This window comes from Triplophysa dalaica, chromosome 7, assembly GCF_015846415.1.
Source record: "Triplophysa dalaica isolate WHDGS20190420 chromosome 7, ASM1584641v1, whole genome shotgun sequence".
NCBI classification, from domain to species: domain Eukaryota; kingdom Metazoa; phylum Chordata; class Actinopteri; order Cypriniformes; family Nemacheilidae; genus Triplophysa; species Triplophysa dalaica.
The window spans coordinates 12713017-12736378 of record NC_079548.1 but is presented as its reverse complement, the minus strand read 5'-3'; the positions used below and the strand labels follow the sequence as shown (position 1 = coordinate 12736378).

The 23362-nt window shown below is 39.3% G+C and overlaps 1 protein-coding gene and 1 long non-coding RNA gene across 4 annotated transcripts; both read left to right on the top strand.

The window, feature by feature from the left end:
* Window positions 1–518: 518 nt before the first annotated feature.
* Window positions 519–5835, top strand: LOC130426559 (uncharacterized). Its single transcript, XR_008907195.1, has 3 exons — window positions 519–694; window positions 5228–5333; window positions 5568–5835. It is a non-coding gene; the product is annotated as an uncharacterized LOC130426559 (long non-coding RNA).
* Window positions 5836–9321: 3486 nt separating this feature from the next.
* brsk1b (BR serine/threonine kinase 1b) lies at window positions 9322–23293 on the top strand. 3 transcript variants are annotated; one of them, XM_056753150.1, is made up of 19 exons: window positions 9322–10409; window positions 11275–11369; window positions 11751–11836; window positions 11984–12124; window positions 12406–12522; window positions 12605–12638; window positions 12758–12826; window positions 13566–13712; window positions 14747–14778; window positions 15379–15543; window positions 15693–15790; window positions 16595–16745; window positions 17001–17061; window positions 17869–18151; window positions 18236–18284; window positions 19192–19315; window positions 19415–19634; window positions 19715–19804; window positions 19910–23293. In XM_056753150.1, exons 1-19 carry the CDS (start codon window positions 10322–10324, stop codon window positions 20116–20118), a joined length of 2259 nt encoding a protein of 752 aa, XP_056609128.1. In that variant the 5' UTR covers window positions 9322–10321; the 3' UTR covers window positions 20119–23293. The 3 variants fall into 3 exon arrangements, with proteins under 3 accessions (XP_056609128.1, XP_056609127.1, XP_056609130.1); XM_056753149.1 differs by having other exon boundaries at window positions 17548–18151; XM_056753152.1 differs by lacking the exon at window positions 11751–11836 and having other exon boundaries at window positions 10374–10409; window positions 17548–18151.
* Window positions 23294–23362: the final 69 nt, after the last annotated feature.

Sequence of the window (23362 nt, the reverse complement as noted above, 5' to 3'; positions counted from 1 at the left end):
TATTGAAGAGGAAGCATTTACAAATTCATTCAAAAAAATATAGTCAAGCTACTTGAGCAAAATTCATTAAGATTGTAGAAAATTATTATTTTTTTCTCCTAATGACAGTTGTTTTATTGTTTTAACCTTGACGAACTGAAATACGTGAGTGAAGTCCTGCAAATAAAGGTCACGAAAACACGCTGCCAGTAGGTGGCGCACGTTTACAGTCCATGACAAAACACGACGAAAAATTGTCACTTTTCAAGTTTCTAATCATGTATGCTCTCCTCTAGTGTGCTTTATTATGTACCTTAATGTCAAAGTACCCCAGTAATTTGACTCTTGTTAGTTTTTTATTTGAAGTAATACTCTTTCAATAAAAAAAGAAATGCAATGGTTTCTTTGCTAGGTTAAGATGAACCTGGGCACCTTTTGATCTCTTGCTCATGTACACATGTGTGCCATCTCACATTCCCCCCTCCCTCCCCTGTGTACTATGTACACTCCTCCTCCCACTTGCAAAGTGTAACTCTCAATTCTCTCTTTTTCCCTTGTATACTTGCACATGCACAGCAGCAGATAGGCTACGCAATTCAATCTCACACATACACACCAACGCCATAGACGCCATGTCGGACTCTGAGACTGCAGCTCCTACCGAAACCCCAGTGCCAGCACCCTGTGTGGCCATCAAGGCAGATTTGGACAAATGGTAAGTGATTGAAGTAAGTACTGTTAAAGCGGTGTATGGACCTGATAAAGAGTTGTTAAATTCTTTCACAACACAAAGTATTCTGTGTATTCTATGTAGCCTATTCCCATGTATTCCCATCCATACCGCATGGATGATGTCTGCTGAAGTTAAAGTATCTAAATGGCACATTGTGATGGCTATCCAAAATGGAGGGAGTAGAGAGGAAGATCAGGGTTCTGCAGCGGTTTCTATTTCTAATACAAATAAGTTTTTGTGTTTTTTGAATGCTTTGATTGGTGTCAGTTTAATTCATGTCGGCAGCATCAGCGGAACCGCTCATTTAGGGGTTTCTGGGATTTCTTCAACTTCAATTCCTCCTCATGGCTGATTGGCTGTTGAGAATGTGCCTACTTCATGCTTTTCCCTTCTCTTTTCGTCTTTCAGTCTTCACCATGTCTGTCCCGGCAACCCCCCCTCCCTTAACTCTGCTTAGTCACATTTCAGAGATGACTGCATACATGAGAGGGAACCATGCATGCACAATTTCTCCATTATTCCCTCCCCTCAAACCAATCTCTTCCGCATTAGCGGATTTAGCGGATTTTATATCACGCAAAATCATATCTGGATTGTGAAATTGCATTAAGAATAATACTTTTTTTTGTACTAGTGCTCTCTTCTGACCATTGACAACCTCCATGTCTCAAGAAGTATTTTGAGCGCGATCCTCACACCCACACCCAAAAGGGCCTTTTTGCTGCCTGTGGTGTTTGTAGTGTAGACAAGTCTGGGCCGTATGAGAAACCAGATAAGGTTGAACATACCCTGACCTTTGGTATGTGAAGGCCAGATAGGAGGGGTGTGGGTTAAAGAATCTACCCTGGACAGCATATTCAAATAATGCATAATATCCCAATAGTCTAATCGACACATGAAAGCATAAAACTGTTTGGACCAGTTTGAAGTCTGTTTGATCTTTCGAGAAGGTTCTGGCTGAAGACTTGCATTCTTGGTGCTGCTGACTAGCTAGATGTTCAACATCCCAACCAGTGATGTACTTTTTATATGAAATCTACTTAAGTATTTAAAGTAAAGTTGAAGCAAATGTTGTTGATAATTTCTTATTGCTACACTATCAAAATACAAGTTCAGAAACCACATCTTTATAACTTTACTTTATAACGTATAACTTCATAAAAGGACAGTTCCCTCCCCCCCCCAATATATTAAGAGAATAACTTGGAACAAAATCAGATCACATCGGTCTGGCCCTTACTTCTTTCTTTCCTTGCATTTCCTTTAAAGTAACAACCCAGTCATTTGATCATTAATTGAAACTGAAAATGTTGCTGTTTATCTTTAAAAGAAGCAGCAGATTGCAACCTTGTGTTGAAATTAACCGCTGTGAGCACCTTTTTTTTCACTTGCAAATTGAGCTTTAACCAATGATTGGTTCAGCATCGTTATGGTGACCGGATCGCCGACTTGCCTTTTTCAGTTCTATTTCTATGCATTTATTATGTAGTAATGGACATACTTAGGGAATGTATCAGAGTAAATGTATACATTTTGTTCAGGAAATGTAGTGGAATAAAAGTCTGCAAAAATATCAAGTTAAGTACAAATACTCCAACTAAATACTTAAGTATTTTCCCTTTGTTACATTACAATACTGATCCCAACTAAGCTGACCACCAATATAGCATAGATATGTATAGACGCCTGTGTGTCATTGATCACTTCGTGTGACATGTTCAGTACACTGGATCAAATTCAGAAGTGCAAAATACACTTGACACCTGGTCTAAACATGTCACCGTATATCATGTCACTGATATCACAAGGGTTTCGGTTACGACTCCAGAAGGTAGCAGTCATACAGTGATTTCTGCATTTAAAGGTGCTGTGTGTAGTTTTTGGGAGGATCTATTGACAGACACACAATAAAATATACATTACTATGTCTTCAGAGGTGTATAAAGACTTTAAATAATGAAGCTTTTTTTTTTATTACCTTAGAATGAGCTTTTTCTATATACATACACCGCGGGTCCCCTTGCATGGAATTCGCCATGTTGTTTCTACAGTAGCCCTTAATGGACAAACTGCTCCACAGAGCGTGTTTCGTAAATATGTTATCTCCTTAAGGTAAAATAAACTACAAGACTTCTGGTCAGATTTTGCCCAGATTTTCAGTCTGGACTTGTTGCAGAAAGTCTGTGCCTATCTTCAGGATTTATCAGTTAGTGTGTTTCTATCTGAAACTTTCAAAATGTCTGCAATTGTAAGATACAATTAGTTTAAAAAAATACTGTTTCTTGGAGTGTATTCCGTTAGGCAAAGAAGCAAAAACTTGATGACATCTTAGCCCTGTGTCAGCCACTGTAGTGCTTTGAAAGGGAGGGTTGGAGTGAGACATTGGTGGTAATTCTCAACCCCACCAGATGCTGCTACATTTCATACACTGGACCTTTACTCATGAAAGCAGTAGTGTGTCCTAGGAGTGTCCTTCCAAGTATGATAATGAGACACAAACTCTCTTTTACTCGTTTACACTTTTCCTCTTGTTTGTTTGGATGCCTGTTCTTATGTTGTTTGGAATGTATTATTGTAGTTTTTCAGAAGCCCCCCCCCCCCTTGGAGTTAGCAGTGTTACCCTGATAATAGTATCTTTAAATAAACAAACATTGTATTATCTGCACATGATACTGTAAGCTGAGGTAAAGCTTAAAAGAATTTGTATAATTGGATTCCGGCATGATTTTTAGCTCTTTGATCAAGTTTGTTTATCCTTAAAACGTTATATTACTTTTAGGGTTTTATCTTTATTAATGTGTGTTCAACATGGTCTGCACAAAGGGACAATTACAATTGACTTGTCCTGACATTTAAAATTGATTTTAAATCTGTTGTTGAACACTACAGCAGTCAAGGAGTCTTTTAAAAAGGTCTTTCTAACTACTTCTGTATAAGATTAGAGCACTCCTGGGCCGTGCCCTCTTTCCTTTTGCATTATGTATGTGAAGGACGGCCACAATGTAAATTATTCAATCTTAATTTGGGGACAATGATCATTGTTTGGGTGTTACCTTTTGTCTTCAATTGATTTTTGACTCTCTAATTCAAATTACCTTGTATATCTTCTTCATTCAATGCAAGGATTGTGAACATTTATAAACCAATGTATCCCTCTAAAAGTAATAGTTCACCCTCGAAGAAAATTTCAAAATTTCAAAATCATTCAAACATGTATGACTTTCTTCTTTGCCGATATTAAAATTTTAAAGATTATTGATTACCGAACAATGGTGTTACCCAAAGCAATGCAAGTCAACGGGTTGTTCGGGTACCATTCTTTTAATGTCTTCTTTTTTGTTCTGCAGAAGAACGAAAGTCATACAGGTTTAACATGACCAAAGGGTGAGTAAATTATGAAGAACAGGATTTTCACTTGGGGTGAACTGAGAAGAATTGAGGATTCTTCCAGACCGTTGATGCCCTGAACTGGTTTATGAACAGAAATGAACACATATTTACGTTCTTATAAAAGCCAGCTTGTCTTTCAGTTGATTAGTGTTGTGTTGACATGAACAAAGTTCGCAGTGGATCCCCCCTCCAAGATGCATGTCTTCCCTCTAAACTATTAAAATGGCTGCCTGTGAAGAGGAAATGCCCTTGGCAAGTGCAGTGCCCCCACATCACCCGCTACATCTTTCATCACGTGGCTCATTACATCCAGCCTGCACAAACCTCTTTCTATTTAAATTGACCAGCTGTGTGTTACGTCACCGTTCGCTAAAAAGAGAGAAAGCGCTGTTATGTCAGCGCTCGAGATGCAGCAGATGATATGTGGGGGAGGGAGAGACCGAGACTGCTTTCTGAAAGGGGGAGGAGCTTTCATTTTAGGTCACCACATCATCCTCTTCCATCAGGGGTCACGCCTTTTATCCATTACCTGTCTGCTGCAACTGCTTGCTTGCCTGATCATGTGATTTGAGCCCCTGTTCACATGGATTATCTCTCTTGTTCTGTCTCTTTTTATCCCCCTTCTTGCTGTCGTTCCAACCCTCGCTTTCGCTCCATCACTCTAATGCAGTGTGTCAGTGTTTGCTTTTGTGTGGAGAGATTCTCACAAATTCCCTCACACAAACACATGCGTGATGCGTCATGCAGTCCTGAGACCAATCATTAAATAGTCAATGGATATACAGTATGATAGCAAAAAACCCAAAGTGATTTGACTCGCAACCAAATGTCCTTATTCGAATACAAATTTAATTTCTAAAAATGTAATTATGCTTTTTAGCTAAAAATAGAACAATAAAAAAGTGCAGTGTAGATGCATTTTAGCATTAACACTAAGATTTTTGTTTTATATATTTATAATTTTTCAATTTATTTCTCAAATAGACTCCCTAAAAACGTGCATGAAATAGAGAGTTTATACCGTGAGACCTGCAGGTCCTATTAAAGTATTTTTTATTTAAAATAATGTCTGCTGTGACAAATTCATGTGCTGGAGAAAGTAACCGTCTCTTTTGTGTGTTTCAGTGTAAAGGAGAATGGTGGGGAAGCGTGTAAGGAGCTGATGGAGGCATTTGCTGCCTGTGTTAAAAGCAATGCTGAAGCGTCATGAGGACCTCAACATGCAGAAAAGGTAACGCACATCCACCTGCTGTCTTCATTACCTTTTACATTGTTTGTAGGATATTTAATTAATGTCATCTCAGCAGGTGTACCATGTTTAACCTTGTAATTTAAATGTGAAACCATCTGACCATATATAGCATCACACAAAGTGAATTATTTTAATTGTTCAAAAATGTAGTCATGGATTCTATTGACCGCATTTTTATTGTCTTATCATGCTTGTGCTTATGTCTTTTATCAGAGGATTACTGCACTGAGTCCTCCACCTTCCCAGCATTCCCTGCGGCTCATGGCACTGGACTAAATGATTGAAATGGGGTTTGGCAGCAGAGACCATTGGTGTCTCTTCCTTTCTCTAGCCCCTGTGTGAAGCTTAAATGGATTCCTCCAACCACAAATCTACCTTCCCCTTTTATGGCTGATTGTATTGATCTGGTCTGTAGACAGTTTAAGAGATGTAAATTGTGTCTCAGATGCTTACAAAATGGAATAAAGATTTTAAAATGGTTCGACATTTGTAACTGTCTTTCCTGCGTTGTGTTTGTATTAATTGTCCTGGTTTTAAGCAAAGTGCCTCAGATAAAAATGACTTGCAGAGGTTATCTGTCATTGCAAGCTCTTACATTCTTATCAGCAGAGATGGGCTGTATTTTAATTACATGTATTGAAATACATATTTAATTACTTTTGAGTATTTTGTAATTTGTATTTTCCTTAACAAAAAAAGTCAAATGTAATTTGTAAATAAAAACTTTGAGAGACTGTATTTGTATTTTAAAATACTTAAATACTTTAACAAATATGTCATTTTATTCTACAATTACTTCACCACGAGATTTTTATACTGAAATATGTAACATAATTTGAGCTATCAACAATAATTTAAGCTTTATGTCTTGTGGCACAGCAAATGCAAGCAGAACACACAAATAAAAAAATAGTATATATTTTTTAAACAGTAAAGAACCCTGTTTATAGACTATTAAAGGATACTTCACATCTCATTTCCCTTTACTGCCATACTAGAGAAAATAAATACTATGGGAGTCAATGGGAAATGAGATCTGACATTCTTCCAAATATCTTTAGAAATCTTTAGAATCTCTTGACATTTATACAGGTTTGGATCAATCTGATGGTGAGTTAATGATGAAAGTATCCCTTTAAATTGTTGAAAATATTTAAGAAGATAATATTTTAAGGCATATTTAAGTATACTTTTAAAAATGTAGAAGTTATTGATGCGATGTAGAAAAACAGATAGACATTCATTGCTAGATTTAAAGGGATTCTGCATTCTGATTCTGGAAATCACTTTAATCATCTTTTTGTCTGAGAGAAGATGTCGTACACCTGTCATTTGTCTATAAAACATACTATGCAGTTTGCTTTTAATGCTATACACTCTAAGACAAGTTGTGTTAAAAACAAGACATTTTGTGTTTAAAAGACTCATGTTGTTCACACGCAGACCGATAGTGTTTGACATTAATGTGTCGCGAGAGTGTTTTACAACCTTTTCCAATCACTCTCGCGGTACTTTGATTTATGCAAAGAAAGTAAAGAAACTGATTTTGAGCTCAATGTGCTTCAAGGTAAAGTATCTAGTCAAATCTACTATCAGATATCATTCACTGAAAGTCATGGGACAAAAGATTTGCGCAAATACCTAGAATTTGTGTTTTCTAGCGATGCCGGATCGCAGTTAAGTAACACAAAAATAACCCTCTGATTAATTAATATTAATATTGGTTGTAATTTCTAATTACAAATTGCTTGTATTTTAATTAAATACTTTTTTACACAGCAGTATTTTATTTCAATTCATTTTATAGTTAAGTATTTGTAAGTTTTAAGTAAATACTTTTTGATGTAGCCTATTTGTGCCCATCTCTGCTTACTTAACAACAGATCCTAAATGACCAAACAGTCAGTTTTATCTACAGATTAGTGTTAATTCGTAAACTTTCAGAAGTCTGCATTGAAATAGATTTCAGGCAAGGATTATGTGGGCTTTAGTAAAGGGTTTAGGTGAACTAAGGGAGATTAGGCCTTCAAATGTCACTAATACACCAAACTCCTCACCTCAACTCATTAAGAAGAGCACACAAATATGCTTACTCAAATCCATAACCCTTCTCATCAGCCAATCAATCGCAATTTAAGCTTCTGCTTGAGCTCATCTATTAGCAAACTTTGAAGCTGGAACTGTGAAGACTTGTTCTGTAATACGAAAATGTCCTTAGGGTAAGGATGATGCTTACACATGTTAACAGTACAAGGCTGGTTGGGTGTTTGGAAAATACCAGAAATGCATTCTTGTTAAATAGGCAAATGCCCAGTCATGCAAGTCTGGATCTGGCTTGCATAAGGAGTTGTGAGAAATTGTTTTGAAACTATCTGAAATGGAAACATGGGAAGAACACTCTCTCGCTCTTTTCCGTAAACCTGTTGTGAATGGAGATATTATCAAGTGCGTGTCAGCATGTTCCAAGGTGATGGTGTGCTACTTCTTGGAGAACTGCCAGGAAGAAGGGATAACTTTACCAATACTCATAAGGCATTTGGTTATGGACTGGGGCCAATGAATGTGCTGTGTATGACTTAAGAAGCAACCGCTTGACATTGAGAAGCCCCACGTGAGGGAAGTTATGAAAGTATATGTTTAAAGTGCAGGCAGAAATCAGTTCTATCTGTCAAGCTCACTGAAACACATAGGGACTCTTAGAAGCATCTGTGACAATCATTATATGCGTATAAAAGTATGCAATAATAAATAGCAGATAAAGTTACTGTCTCACCGAAAGGGATAGTTTACATTACATTCACATTTATGCATTTGGCAGACCCTTTTATACAAAGCGAAGCACATTGCACTGTACTATAAATTTGTTTTCTAACTATGCGTAATCCCCTGGGATCAAACCCATGACCTTGACGTTGCTAGTGCCATGCTTTAACCACTGAGACACAAGTTCATCCCAAAATGTAAATTCTGTTATCATTTACTCTCCATCATGTATTTCCAAACTTGCATGTGTTCTTGTCTTTTGCAGAATACAAAAGAAGACACTTCTCAAAACATTTTCTATTGTGTTCAAACACAAATTTTGGACAACATAAATAAATTATTTTTGGAGGAACAAAACAACTTTATCAATACGAGCTTGGTGCTTGTAAAACGCCCCCTCAAAGCACTAATGGTACAGCCACCAGTGGTAAAGGACAGTCATTTCAAATGTGAGATAGGCTAGATGAAATGCGCATTACAATAAATAAAGACTACATCTCTACTGCCATCTTGTGTTCAAGTATTACTGCAGGAATAGAGCATGGGAAAATAAGACATGGTGGGACATTTATTTTGAGTATATTGAAATTTTTGCACAGTTGTTCTGTTATATATTTTCTGATGACAGGATACAGTGCGAATGTCAATTAATATTATGAAAACAAATCAATCGACAACCATCAATAATAATTGATAGTTGTCAATTAATATCAAATAGGACAAATGCTGCACCTTAGTCACTTAAACATTTTGACTGGCATTGCTCAATATCAAAAACCTACACTGAACTCAATAATGTGAGGAACGTGTTCTCGGGCGGAAATGGGGGTGGGGGTATGACGAGCATGTTCGATGGGAATCGCGTAAGGGAGGGGACGCATGTACCGCAGAACCCGGATGCTGATGCTGCTCGTGTCGAATAGGGAGAAGGAATATAGAGAGCTAGAAAACAGAGAAAGGCCCTGCTGACAGTGAGAGCGTAATTCTGCAGAACCGCATCTTTGGTCGTGAGGCAACCGACCCGAGTGGACCCAAACCGAGAAGGCATTGCGACGACTGTAACCCGAAAGCAAGATTTAAAGGATGACTCCACGCGCGGTAGCCGAGGCGACGGGAGGAGAGAGAGAAGATGCTGTGATATGCACATAGCCAGCGCGAGAGGGAGGGAGAGAGCGAGGGAGGGAGGGAGGGGGAGAGGAGTCTCCTACGCTAGTTAAAGATGCTTGTTTTTTGACCAGGAATGTCTTCTGTACAAATAAAGCGAGGGATTTTTGCACAAACACTATAGCTCGCAATAGTGCAATGTACACTCGGGACGTGCACCGTGGATTCGTTGGTGGATGTTACTGAAGAACCCGGGGCTCTCCTTCGCGATAGGGTGGCTGTTTTCTCTCTGACAATTCTCCTGTATTTCCGGATGTGAGGCCTGGGATAAATCGTAGTTTATCGCAGGCACGGGACGTTCATTTTTCTCGTCCTAAATTTGATTTAAAAAAGACGAAACACGCCATGCAACGGAGCTCTGATGCGTCTTTGACAAATGAGGAAAAATCTACATTCAGATTGGAGCAAGAATGCATAAATGTATCATAAACCAAATGTGCGGTTGTTTCGCAGGATGGATATGGCTAAGTTTTTAATAAATAGGCCACTTCCACTTTCCGTTAGGCTGAATGAATATATTTGAACAGAAAACATACCGGCGAATGGACTGGTGACTTTACCATCTGTCTAATATTCTCGCTGTCTTAAATTATAATATTAATAGCCTACTAATAACTAATAAGAATTAGTTTGCTGTTGTTCGGAGCTATTATCAAAACGCTTTTCTGATAAAGTATCGGCCCAAATAGTGACAGATCTGACCGTGTTCCCTCATCATTTAACGTTACATAGCCCGGGTCGTTTAAATAGCAACAACAGCGGTTGTTTTAGCATAAAGCCTCGGCTGGACACATTCGCCAGTTCTTTTAGTTTTATATATTTACGAACGGAATATGTAACCGATGCATTTCGATCAACTTTAAGGAGACGGCAGATGTTTGGGAGTAGGCCACGGCATTGACATCACGCATCAGCATCCCTGTGTCATCGCTCACCGCCTGTGATGTCTGTACGGCGGAGCTTTTATGTGATCAGGACAGATTTGAAAACACGCTGATTTTTCCCACTCACATTGTGACATAAAATCGCATTTGAACGAAATGTCCAGTAAGGAGTTGTCGGGGAGTCAGGCAGCTCAGTATGTCGGGCCCTATCGACTGGAAAAGACGCTGGGAAAGGGCCAAACAGGTAAGCGCATGTCCTGTTTGGGATAGTAGGATTCAGTAAGTGCATTAAAATACATGTTTTCTCTATTTCTCGCGTCCCGTTAAATAATTCGTGTATTGAAAGGCTTAGTTGGCAATATTTAAGATTTTAACGTGAGTGAGGAGGAATTTTAGTAGTGTTTCAACGTTGAACAATATAATGGCAATGTTTAATGTCATAGGTGTGTGTGATTTATTTGTCCCGAGTCTGAATGTGTGCTGTGTTGTTTGTTCTGGAATAAAGATCACAGAGAACCTGTTTGTCAATAAATGGTAACTGGAATATGCACAAGAGTGATTCATATATATATATATATATATATGCATTGAGAAGAATATTGTTTTGGCAGGTAAAAGTGAAAGTGCATTAATAATGTATGTCATTGTATATGAACAGTGTGTTTTTACTATTTCCTTTATTTTTGTGTATTATTGACTTGAGAAGTATTCTTCATATGCCGAGTATTAAGTACTGCTGTAAATTTCTTTTCTGATGAAGTCGTAAGTGGACCTTGATTTCAGTAAATGGTGCAAGTCTATTGCAAACCTGACATCGACTTTTCGCATGGTGCAGGCCCATCTGGACTTATCTAGTCCTGTCTGGACCTGTAAGATCTTGTGAAAGTGTTTCAATTTCATGCCTCAAACACATTATTTCTGGAATCATTGTGGTGAAAATATAAATAATAGGCAAATTGCTCATGAATCGTTAGTATGGAAAGTACGCACTTTACAGTACATCTTGAAACTTCATCAAATAACACATGCTCAGACTGAGTTAACATTTTAATATGAACATTGCTTAATACGGAACATGGCTAATGAAGACTGTACGTGTTGTATTGCAGGTCTGGTGAAGTTAGGAGTTCATTGTATTACAGCACAGAAGGTGGCCATAAAGATAGTTAACAGAGAAAAGCTGTCAGAGTCTGTTCTTATGAAAGTAAGTTTTGCGTACTCACTGACACAAAACTACACATACTGAATCTTCTTGAAAAATGTGTTGTTTTCCATCATTTCGTGCTTTCATTGCGTTTTACGTACAGTAGCTTTCCTATAACACAGCTGCACATCCCAAACTGCTTTATTAACCACAGTTTATGCTCTGTCTGATCTGTGCTAAAAGATACGCTGCAGGTCTTTCCCCTCCTAATCTTTTTTGTCTACTGTTGATTGTCAGACTATTGTTGTTTATATGTTGATTCTATCAACTCAGTCTTAATTCAAAATGATCGTTGGTCTTCATCATCTTTGCAAAAATCAAGTCATTCCTTTTCTCTTTTCAACTTTCCTTCAATGTTCCTCGCTCTCCCCATTTCTGCAGGTGGAGAGAGAGATAGCTATTCTTAAACTAATAGAACACCCTCATGTCCTTAAACTGTATGATGTGTACGAGAATAACAAATATCTGTAAGTACTCCTCTGCTTCTCCACACATCTGAAGCATGCCTGGCCTTGTCTTGTATAGACTTACATCCTGCATTCTCTGGAGATGTGCCTGTGAGTTTGTGATCTCTGTGCACGTTTTCATAAATATATTTCACCGTCCGTCTTTAGGTATTTAGTACTGGAGCATGTGTCTGGTGGGGAGCTATTTGACTACCTGGTAAAGAAAGGCAGATTGACCCCTAAAGAGGCTCGGAAATTCTTCAGACAAATCATATCTGCTCTGGACTTCTGTCACAGTCACTCTATATGGTAAACGTCTCTTTTTAGATTTTTTTTCAGTGTGCTGCATACACAGATTTTTTCTACAGATTTTTCCCTTAATATTTTGGCGTGGTCAGCATAAAAATGTAGCACCATGTATTGCAGCTTTAAGATGTGTAAAAATCTCCTTTTTTTGTATATAATTATTAAGGACTGATCGTCAGTTTTTTTTAACATATATTGTCTCCCGGTATGCTTTTTAGATCTCCATTTTATTCTCCTTGTCTTCCAAGTACACATATGAAAACACTCTACTTGTCGTTTTTTAGCCACAGAGATCTTAAACCTGAAAACCTCCTGCTGGATGAGAAGAATAACATCAGAATTGCTGACTTTGGTATGGCTTCCCTACAGGTTGGGGACAGTCTTCTGGAGACCAGTTGTGGGTCAGTAGTTTATGTATTCATGAGTGTGTAATTCTGTGTTGCTGAAGGTGAAATATTAATGATCTGTGATGTGTATCTGCAGATCACCTCATTATGCATGTCCTGAGGTCATCAGGGTAAGTGATACAGTATGTTTTAAGTGGATAAACGCCACATGGTTTAATGTATAGATCTCATACACTAGATCTCACAAAAACAACAAACATTTCTGTATTTATCTGTACTGTTTCCACAGGGTGAGAAATATGATGGACGCAGGGCAGATGTGTGGAGCTGTGGAGTAATCCTCTTCGCTCTTCTGGTGGTAAGCGTGAGATTTTGTTTTATGTCAGTATATGCTTTACATACTTTTTTATTTTATTAATAGAAAAGTAGTGTCTAAAGAGAAAGGTGCACATATGTGTTATATCTCAAAACTGCATGCAGCTATATTTAAGTCTTACCTGAATGAATTCACCTCTCTTACATTTACATACATTTAGTCATTTAACAGACGCTTTTATCCAAAGCGATTTACGGAGAGTTCAGGGAACATTAAAGCGATATGTCATACAGGAGCAATAAAACAATAGGTGCTAATAAGTTACTAGTTTCAACAAAAGCCAGAACAATACCTGTTGAGAGAAAGAACCTGTTTTTCACAGAAGAGGTTTTAGGTATTTTAGGAATGTTAGAGATGTGGTTGACCAAACTGAGTTAGTAAGAATATTCCACCAGGAAGGAGTTGTGAAGGAGAATGAGCGGGAAAGTGATTTACTGTCCTTCTGAGAAGGCAATACAAGACGGCGCTGGTTTGCTGAACGCAGGGTTCATGATGGGGTTTAGGAGTGTAGGAGGGTGTGAAAGCATGCCGGTGCAGATCCAGTGATAGTCCTGTAGGCAAGCATTAGTGACTTGAATCTTATCGGGCTTCAACCGGTAGCCGGTGGATGAGCCCTTTAGGGCTGTTGGAAGACGAGGCGTGCTGCTGCATTCTGAACCAGCTGGAGGGGTTTGATAGCCTCTTGCACTCAGAAATGTGTGTGAAATGTCTTACCTCACAGGGAGCCCTACCCTTCGACCACGATAACCTGCGGCAACTGCTGGAGAAGGTGAAGAGTGGAGTGTTTCACATGCCTCACTTCATTCCTCCAGACTGTCAGGCTCTCCTCCGTGGCATGATTGAGGTCAACCCTGAGAAACGCCTGACGGTATGCATTTATAACCATACAATTTATGTACAGTCAAATATAACCATTATACCAAACTAACACTAAATGGACAAAAGTATTGAGATGTCCCCTTCTAATAAACACGTGTATCTATTCCATTAATTCCACTCAAATCAAATATTAATTTTATACCATATTAAAGAATTACGAAACTGTACCCCTGTTGGGTAGTCAAAGCAAAGGTGTTCAGTTGGGTTCAGGTCTGGCTCTATCAAGTCCTTCCACACTAGACTGAATCATTTATTTATTTTTCCTCTTGCTTTGTGCACGGGGTCATTGTCATGTTGGAATAAAAAGGGCCCTGCCCAAACTGATGCAATAAAATTAGAAACACACACTTCTGTGGAATATAATTCAATGCTGAAGGTTTTAGATTTTTCCTTACAGAAATAACTAAAATAGTCAAACCTGTTCATTGGAATGAAGCATCCCAATTCTTTTTTCTATAAAGTGTATACACATACTCCTAATTTATCCATATATGTGACCCCGGATCACAAAAACTAGTCTTAAGTAGCACGGGAACATTTTTAGAAAAAGACAAAAATACATTGTATGGGTCAAAATTATACATTTTTCTTTTATGCCGAAATAGGATATTAAGTAAAGATCATGTTCCATGAAAATATTTTGTAAATTTCCTACCTTAAATATATAAAAACTTAATTATATATTATATATTTTGAGTGGATGGCCTGCCACAGTGCCCCTGATGAACAACTTCAAAGGCAATTTTCTCAATATTTAGATTTTTTGCACTCTCAGATTCCTTTTAAACGATTGTATCTCAGCCAGATATCGCCCTATTCTAACAACTCATACATCAATAGAAATCTTATTTATTCAGCTTTCAGATTATGTAAAAATCTCAATTTCTATAAATAAGACTGGTTTTGTTGTCCAGGGTCACATACTATATATATCGTATATAAACATTATAGATAATAATTGTTACAGTTATTCCACATATGTGTTTATGATAATTGTTTTTGTTTGCTTATTTTATTTCTTAGTTGGAAGAAATACAAAAGCACGCCTGGTATCAGTAAGTATTGTTTGATGTTGTTTGTCATTAAATACTTAGTTATAGTTACGGACTAATGAAAAAAATAATCTCTCAATTCACTACAAAATTTTATTTTTGCTATTTGCTCACCCTAATGTTAGTTTAAGCGTGTGTTCTACGCGACTTGATTTATAGTGATGTACATTTTAGTGGTCACATCTGCCAAGCTCCAGAAAAATCATGAAAAGTACCATAAAATAAATCCATATGACTTCTGCTGTGTCTTCTAAATCTACACAGGATCTTTGAGATGAACAGAGTGAAATTTGAGTCAGTGTTTATTGAAGGTCCTGCCGTCTGCTATAGATTTCAAATTAAAAGTTGCGTCTATAGATTATGATCATTAATATTCAGTCTTTCTCTTTTTTATAGAATTGATATCTAAAAAGATTCCTGGTGGCCATGTTATACAGTGCTTAGGAATATTTTTAGTGTATAATAACTTCAATTTTATGTAAAACACACACATACTGTATCATAAAGGACATTTTATTGTGTAACAAAAAGGTATATTCCTTTTATTGTAGTTTTGGTGCATTTAATGCTTACATGTCTTCGATTTGTGTCTTTCTGTCTCAGAGGGGGCAGGAATGAGCCGTGTCCAGAGCAGCCTCCCCCGAGACGCGTGTGCGTAAAGAGGATTCTGTCTCTTACCGATCTGGACCCTGATGTTCTGGAGAGTATGCATTCCCTGGGCTGCTTCAGAGACCGTGTTAAACTCACCAGAGACCTGCAGTGTGAAGAGTGAGTCAAAGAACATGTATTTTGAAAAGAACAGTACACATAAACAACATTTTGAGGAATTGTACATAAAACGGCTTGTATGAAATCATAAGTTCTTACCTTTCTTATGAAAACGTGCTGCATTGTTTTAACTTTTTTTGTAATTTCAGAGAAAACCAGGAGAAGTTGATCTACTATCTTCTGTTGGACAGGAAGGAGCGTTACCCCAGCTACGAAGATGAACATCTTCCACCCAGAAACGATGTTGGTGAGTTTTCGCGGTTCAGGCCTGTGCATGTTACTGTCACGTTCCGCCGAAAACCATGAGAAATGCTGGTTACCTAGCAACCATCTTGCTCCTATAAGCCTGAAAGAAAGCCAGTTTCCATAAAGGGTTCAAGTGTGCCTCTAAGGCAAACTTCAGTGATTTGTAAATGTAACATATTGAGGACTTGTTCCCCAAAATAAACAGATCAGGACCAAATCGGGCTAAAAAGGGATTTCAAGGTGGAGATTCGTCATCATTAAGAGCTTGACAGGGGAGTTGATCTTCATTGTTAATAGGACGACGTAGCGAGTGGAAGAACTGGTGGTACAGGTTCGATCAGAGTTGGACCTGTCAATGTATTCAGAGGAAATAGATCAAAGGTTGTCAGCCTGGCAGCAGTGCTGACGTTTGAATTATTTTGTGTGTAAAGTAAAACCATAGACTTCTTTAGTAAGGGGTCATGTGCGATATGCTCACAAACTACCCTACCCTGCCTAAAACACAATAGAAAATGTAGTAGATTATTGGTTGTTATGGAAATTGTATTGGTTTGTAATAGAAACTAAAATGGTATACTGGTTATGTGAAGGATTCTGGGGTGTTATGTGGCAGATTAATCCTATTGGAATAACGCCCCCCCAAAAAAGGATGGTTTTAATGGAAAAAGCTAATGGTTCATAATGGTATTTTATTGGAAACCCTTAGAATATCTTTGATGGTTTCTATTAGGTTTCTATTGTTTTTTTTCATGAGGGCACATTAAATGTTTGTGTTACAGTGGGTGTTTATGTGTTGTGTGATCAGATCCTCCTCGTAAGCGAGTAGACTCGCCCATGTTGACCCGTCACGGGCGCTGTCGGCCGGAGAGAAAAAGTCTAGAGGTACTGAGTGTAACAGAGCAGGGCTCTCCGACACCTCCACGCAGAGCACTGGATACCTCTGCACATAGCCAGAGGTACATGCACATTGTTTAAAATGACTTCATATTCACCTTCATCTTAAAGCCAGACCACACTTTTCCTGTTTGCCTTTTCAATAAAATACACAATTTATAATAACAATTTCTTACAAAATGTTGATAGGTTGCTAGTAGTCACACTAGTTGTAAGAACATCCAAGTAAAGTTAAGTTAACATAATGAAAAGCGTGAAACTATGACGTCCTGAAGCATGAAGACAAGGTTGACTAACATATCCTCGTGTTCTGCTAGATCCCGATCGGTTAGCGGAGCTTCAACCGGCCTCTCGTCTAGTCCCCTCAGCAGCCCTAGAGTAAGTTTCTCCACACCCTTAATTTTCAAGTTTACTGTACTCCAATATTTCGAGTGGAAATAATAGACCACTACTATAATTAAGTAATATGCCTGTTTTTGCTACTGTTTGAACAACAAAGCTGAAATGAGTTTAGTTGCTTTATGTTCATCTACCTCATACTGTCTTCATACCGGAGTCATTATTCACACCAAAGATTTCTCTCACACACATACACATTAACTGTATACGTATATTAATGGTCACGTGTTTAACCTGCATTTAGCACTGTGTAACCGAATGATTAACACAACTCACTAATATACACTAGATTTCACAAGCTTCTCTAAGAGCTGTGCATCACTTTCCTAACACTCTTGGTTTAATACGACTGTTAATAATCATATACCATAGCTTTCATTAACTTTCATTACCATTGCTGTGTCCATCTCTCCATCTCCTCTTTTTCCTCTCCATCCTTCTATCCCTTTTCTTCCAACCTGTCAGAGCCCAGTTTTCACCTTCAGCCAAACTGAAGTCACCTCTGCTTCCGCCACCCAGTCCAAAGACCCCAAAGCAGGAAGTTCCACCACGCCCCGGGTGTCCCAACGCGTGCCTGACCAAAAGACCCAGACCCTACCATCCAAAGCCCCCTCCGAGCGCCCCCACCTGCAGTCTATGAAGTCCCTCCCCCTGCAAACTCCTCCGTCTCCCTCCCCTTCCCCCTCTCCGCTCCTGTCCCCCATCCCTCGCTTCTTCTTCCCCACTCCTTCTGTCCTGAAGTCTGTCACTAAGACCATCTATCCTAACTCTGCCCATGTGTCGCAGGTTACCCCACAGGGCTCCCCACTCCCCACCCCTCTGGGGACCCCTGTGCACCATCCCCAGCACCCCCCTCCCACCCCGCCCTCTTCCTCCTCCTCTTCTTCCTCCTCACGAGCTGAAGGGGGTGGTGGTGTGGGTGGTGGTTCCCTCTCCCTAACTCCACCCTCCAGCCCTGGGGGGAGCGGTGGAATGGCTTCCAGTAGCTCCGCCCACTGGAGGACACGCCTCAATTCTTTCAAAAACAACCTTCTGGGTTCACCGCGCTTCCACCGCCGAAGGCTACAGGGTGAGAGGGTCATGAACCAATGACAGGATTTGCTGTTGTTAAGTGAAATGTATTAATAAATATATTTGTTTTGTGTTTCAATAGTTCCTACATCAGAGGACATGTCCAGTTTAACACCAGAGTCCAGTCCTGAGTAAGTGACGAGAGAAAAATAGCTGTAAAAGACGCATGTGACCTCACAAAGTGACTGTATTTTATAAAATAATCAAAATGTTTAAACGACATCTGACAGGTTGCAGATTGCAAATCATTTCATTCATGTTACGTGTTGTACCAGAGGTTCTGTGTTGTGCCTTTATAACAACAACAACCTGCCCCTATTATTCAGTGTGTTTGTTTTGAAGCTTATTCAGCTTTTTTTGCTGCTTTTCTCTGAATGTGTAAAACAGCATTTGTGTAGTTGCAGAGTAAGCTTTTGTCTTTTTAAATAGAACAGCCCTTTAAAAGTGTGTATTTGTTTATTTGTATAGATTTATATAGCTAAATTAGTTATTACTCATTAAATAATTGGTCTTTATGAAGACCACTGAGCACTTTAATGACCCTTTTGTCATTATTTACTCATGTTTAAACCCTCTGTGGCAGTGGTTCTCAACTCTGGCCCGCGAGATCCACTTTCCCGCCAAGTTTAGCCCCAACTCTGATAAAACACCCGCAGAGGCTTATCAGTGACTTCAGGAACAGACACATTCAACTTAATGTTGGGCTGTGCAGATTGTTTGGAATATCGCATTTATGTACCGCTAGAGCGATTTAAATGCAATCTTCATGCCATATATTTCATGTGTGCTGAAGCCACACAAATAGGTTTGGTGTAGAAATCCATTATTTGAGGGCGTTTTTAATCTCTGTGTGTGCATTCACAAAAGTTTAAGCAAACCGGTAGTCAATGGGGTCCAAGAACTGTTTGCATACTTTCTCTGTGTTCAACCGAACAAAGAAATTTATAGAGGTTTGGAACAACTAGAGTTAGTAATTCATGACTGAATTTTATTTTTGGGTGAACTATGCCTTAAAGCCTCTTTATGTTTTTGCTGTAGGCTGGCCAAGAAATCCTGGTTTGGAAACTTCATCAGTCTGGAGAGGGAAGAGCAGATCTTTGTTGTGATTAGAGACAAACCGTTGAGCTCTATCAAGGCTGATATTGTCCACGCCTTTTTATCAGTTCGTATCCTTCCTTTCATTTCCTTTCGTCACGCTTTGCGTGATGTTCATTTTGTTACGAAGATTCAGACTTTGACCGCCTGCCTCTCTTCCTCACAGATTCCCTCCCTGAGTCACAGTGTCATCTCTCAGACAAGTTTCCGTGCAGAATATAAGTCCTCCGGAGGTCCGTCCGTCTTCCAGAAGCCTGTCAAATTTCAGGTCGACATCGCCTTCTCTGAGGGAGAGAGAGAGCGAGAGAGAGAGAAAGAGAGAGACAGAGAGAGAGAAGGAAGGAGGGAGACTGGCATCTACAGTGTCACCTTCACCCTCTTATCAGGTATTTAAAAAGAATGCAAGAGAGAGAGCAGACATTCTGGGTTTTTTTGACAATGAAACACTGTTGTGCCTGTTTTGCAGGCCCAAGTCGCAGGTTTAAGAGGGTGGTAGAGACCATTCAAGCTCAGCTTCTCAGTACCCACGACCAGCCCTCTGTGCAAGCGCTAGCAGGTGCCAAAACCAGTTCCTTCACAGAGTAAAGAAATTTCAATATTGACTCAAATTCTGTAGCATGTTTAGACCTCATCCCCTGCTGCTTCTTTCCTGTGTTCTCAGATGAGAAGAATGGGCTTTCGTCTCGCCCACCCAGCACACCAACCCGTCAAAACTCTCGTCGTTCGGAGGGCGGGTGCGATCGCGGTGAGCGAGCGGAACGAGGAGAAGGGAGCAGTATTGGGGGTAGCGGAAGCGTTCTACAAAGAAAAGGGTCTGGCAAGGATAAAACTCGTCTCCTTTCCTCAAATGGAACGCAGTCTCAGCCCTAAGTAAACTATTTAGAAACGCTATGGAGCGGGTGGGGAGGAGCCCCATCCCCTGATATCCCCCAGACACGACTCCCTCATAGACCATCTGCACAACAAATAAAAACAGGTATATTCAGCCCCGGTTCTCACATCACTAGTGGAATTCCTGAGGTCCAGCTGCAATAGTAGGAGGGTCAGGAGTCAATCCACATGGAAGTGTTCTTACTCCTTGTCTGTAACAAATGCAATTAATCACCTGAAGAACCAGAACAGCACCGATGATATCACTTATCCTTCATCTGAGCAAAGGATTTGACAAGATTTATCAACGTAAACCTCAACTATGAATCGTTTACCCAGCAACACTACAAACAAGGAGTTTGACATCCATTGTCCGGTGATCTAATAGCAACAAACTATACATGCATCCAAACAAACAAGTGGGTCAAGAACGAATGTCTCCCAAACGTCATCATCCTCATCATAATTTTTACTACTATTATCATAAGCAATGGTCCATGTGCAAACCTGAATATCAAATTATCACAATGAGCTGTTTGAGAACAGAAATATGTAAATTTCTTAACTCTAAATTCTAATTCCCCGGAGCAAAAACAGGAATTCCCAAACGTCTTGTCAAGTAAGGGATATAGGGATTTGTTAAGTTCGGGAATAAGATATACAGTTTGTTACCCCAAAACACTACATAAGGTTTTGACAGTCCTATGTGGCAAAAACTCTATGAGGTAAGCCAAGATTATGCCTCCTTCCTGAAGAAAATAGTGCTATTCATTCAAACCTGGTTTAGATCCCGAACTTCGTAATATGCCTGTAGATCCAGAAATCGGCGTGCTGTGGAGAAAAAGCTACTGTTTGTCGCTCAGAAAAAATTGGTCTGTTGTAGGTCAAAGCATCTCAAATCGACCTCCTCGCTCACTAAGTAGAGCACAGGAGATGAGGAGGCATCTAAACTTCCTATGACATGTTCACACAGAAATTGAACAAGAGGAACATTTTTGCAAGAGTCAAGGTCTCTTGTGTTTAGAATGAGGTGAGGAGAGGAAAAAGAAACTTAAAAGCCCCTACTTTTCATGTGATGCTTGCTAAGACTTTCAAGATGTATAGAACTCAGATGAACACTTTGTTTTTATTTTTGAGCTTAAGCCGAGGTGTAAAATGTTTGCCATCAACAAAAAGGAAAAAAATGAATGTCACAACAAATGAAGATTTATTTATTTATTTATTTTTATTTATTTATTTCAAATTAGATGGATAAAAAGAGTGTTCAGGCCGAAGTTGACTGGGGTGGACTAATAAAGCCACAATTTAGATTTCAATGCTGCAAAATCTCCTTCTAATATCCTTTTCATTAGCCAAAATTTGCCCATCTCATTTTCATTTCATTTGGAAAAAGAAGCAACTTCACAACGGAGGAAGCTAGAGAACAATTTTGAAAAGTGGGATGTCTCCAATGGAATGGAATAAACCCTCCAGGATGTACAATGTAGACAAAAGTGAACCTTACGGAACCGGAGGAACAAAGCAGAAGCCAGGCAGGAGTTTTCCAGCCCTCTGTGTTCACCCTCCATCTTTGAGAATGTTACCCAGACCAGAGCCCAAAGTTTCGGACTCGTGTGTACCAGGCCAGTCCTTTGTACTAGACGCGAGCAGTATTCTCTCTTTTTTCACACATGTACACACACACACACAGAGACACGAATAACTGTTGATGAGAAGACTCTCTTTCTCAGAACTCATATTATAAAACAAAATGAATGATAACTGGACTTTGAACCTGGAATGCACTGTCCTTAAAAGAGAATTGTATTGAAACAAATAGTTGTCCCTGTCCTTGCCCACCCTTGGGGAACGAGGTGTCTTAATTGCAAAGTCACTGGGGCTCATTCCATTTACAGTTGGGAGTGAGGGAAAAATGATCCTGAATATCCACTTTAACTTTAAGCTCTTTGTCCAATGAGCCCCTGCCCTGTAGCCCGGAATCTAACGTAACGCTCCTTTCTTCCTGCCCTCTCGGTCCTCGCTTTTCCTGACGTGAAGAGCACTAAATGCAAAGCAAGGTTCTGCTCTGGTCCTCCCTCTGCCACTCTCTCATAACCGTGACATATAGTCCCCAAAATAGACAGCCGATAAGAATAGCGTAATGATAGACATATATACACTTCAGCTTCAGACTGTTTTGTCATCATGTCCTGTGCGTCATTATGATGTTTTAAATGATAGCACATTGAATCTAGATGCAACGTCGCAAAAACGACTAGTCAATCTGTTGAATGTTTAGGAGCATTGTTCATTATAGTAAGGGGTAGATCCTTATTTTAGTACACTCCAAATGCCTTAAATCCAAATATACAAAATGGTTAGCATGTGCACTCTCAAACATGCTCAGGGTCACGGTCGGACCCCATCATTTGCGAATGCCCAAGAAGCAGAGGAAACGCCAGAGCAAAACCCTGAAGATGTTCTATGTTCAATGATGTTAATTCTCAGGCAGGGTACGTCTGGGAGTGTGCAAATACAGACTGTCTGGACACCAGCTTTGAGTGAATGTGAAATACACACCACATACTTTCTCTGTGTTCATGACACCCTCCTGCTCTGTGTTCTTACCTGGATGTGTCCGAACCTTCTCCCGTTCACAGTATGCACTGAATGATATTCTGTTTTTGTCACTCGCATTGCCCTCGAAACGCATTCACCACAAGTATCACATGTATCCTTCGTCTTTACTTATTTACCATACATTATATACCACGTCCTTATCCCTCCCCCAGTCATAGAGTTATACTTTAGTCCAAGCCCTTTCCCTCTTCTATCATTATATACATGCGCCCTGCCTGCCCCCAATGTATGCTCATCTCCCCAATCTCTGTTCATTGTAAACAGAAAATATTACTCATATCTTCATTCTTTATCCATTCAATATTCACCTGATGATTATTGATTATCTTTGTCGTCATTACTGATTACTCCTCTTAAGATTGTAAAGCTGTACTCTTTCTTCCCCATTGCGCACAGTAGGAACTTTTTTAATGAGAAATGCAAGTCATTAAATTGGAGGGAAAAAAGAATGACAAGAAAATAAATGTCTGTGTTATAATAAAAAATGAAAGTGCACTATTATTAATGCCTGTGATAAAGAACAATAAACAATACAAAAACGTTTCTGTGCAATTCAGTTCCTCTGCATATGTTCCCATTGACTCATTTCACTCCCATCCTGCTTATAGAAAATGATCGCTTGTAT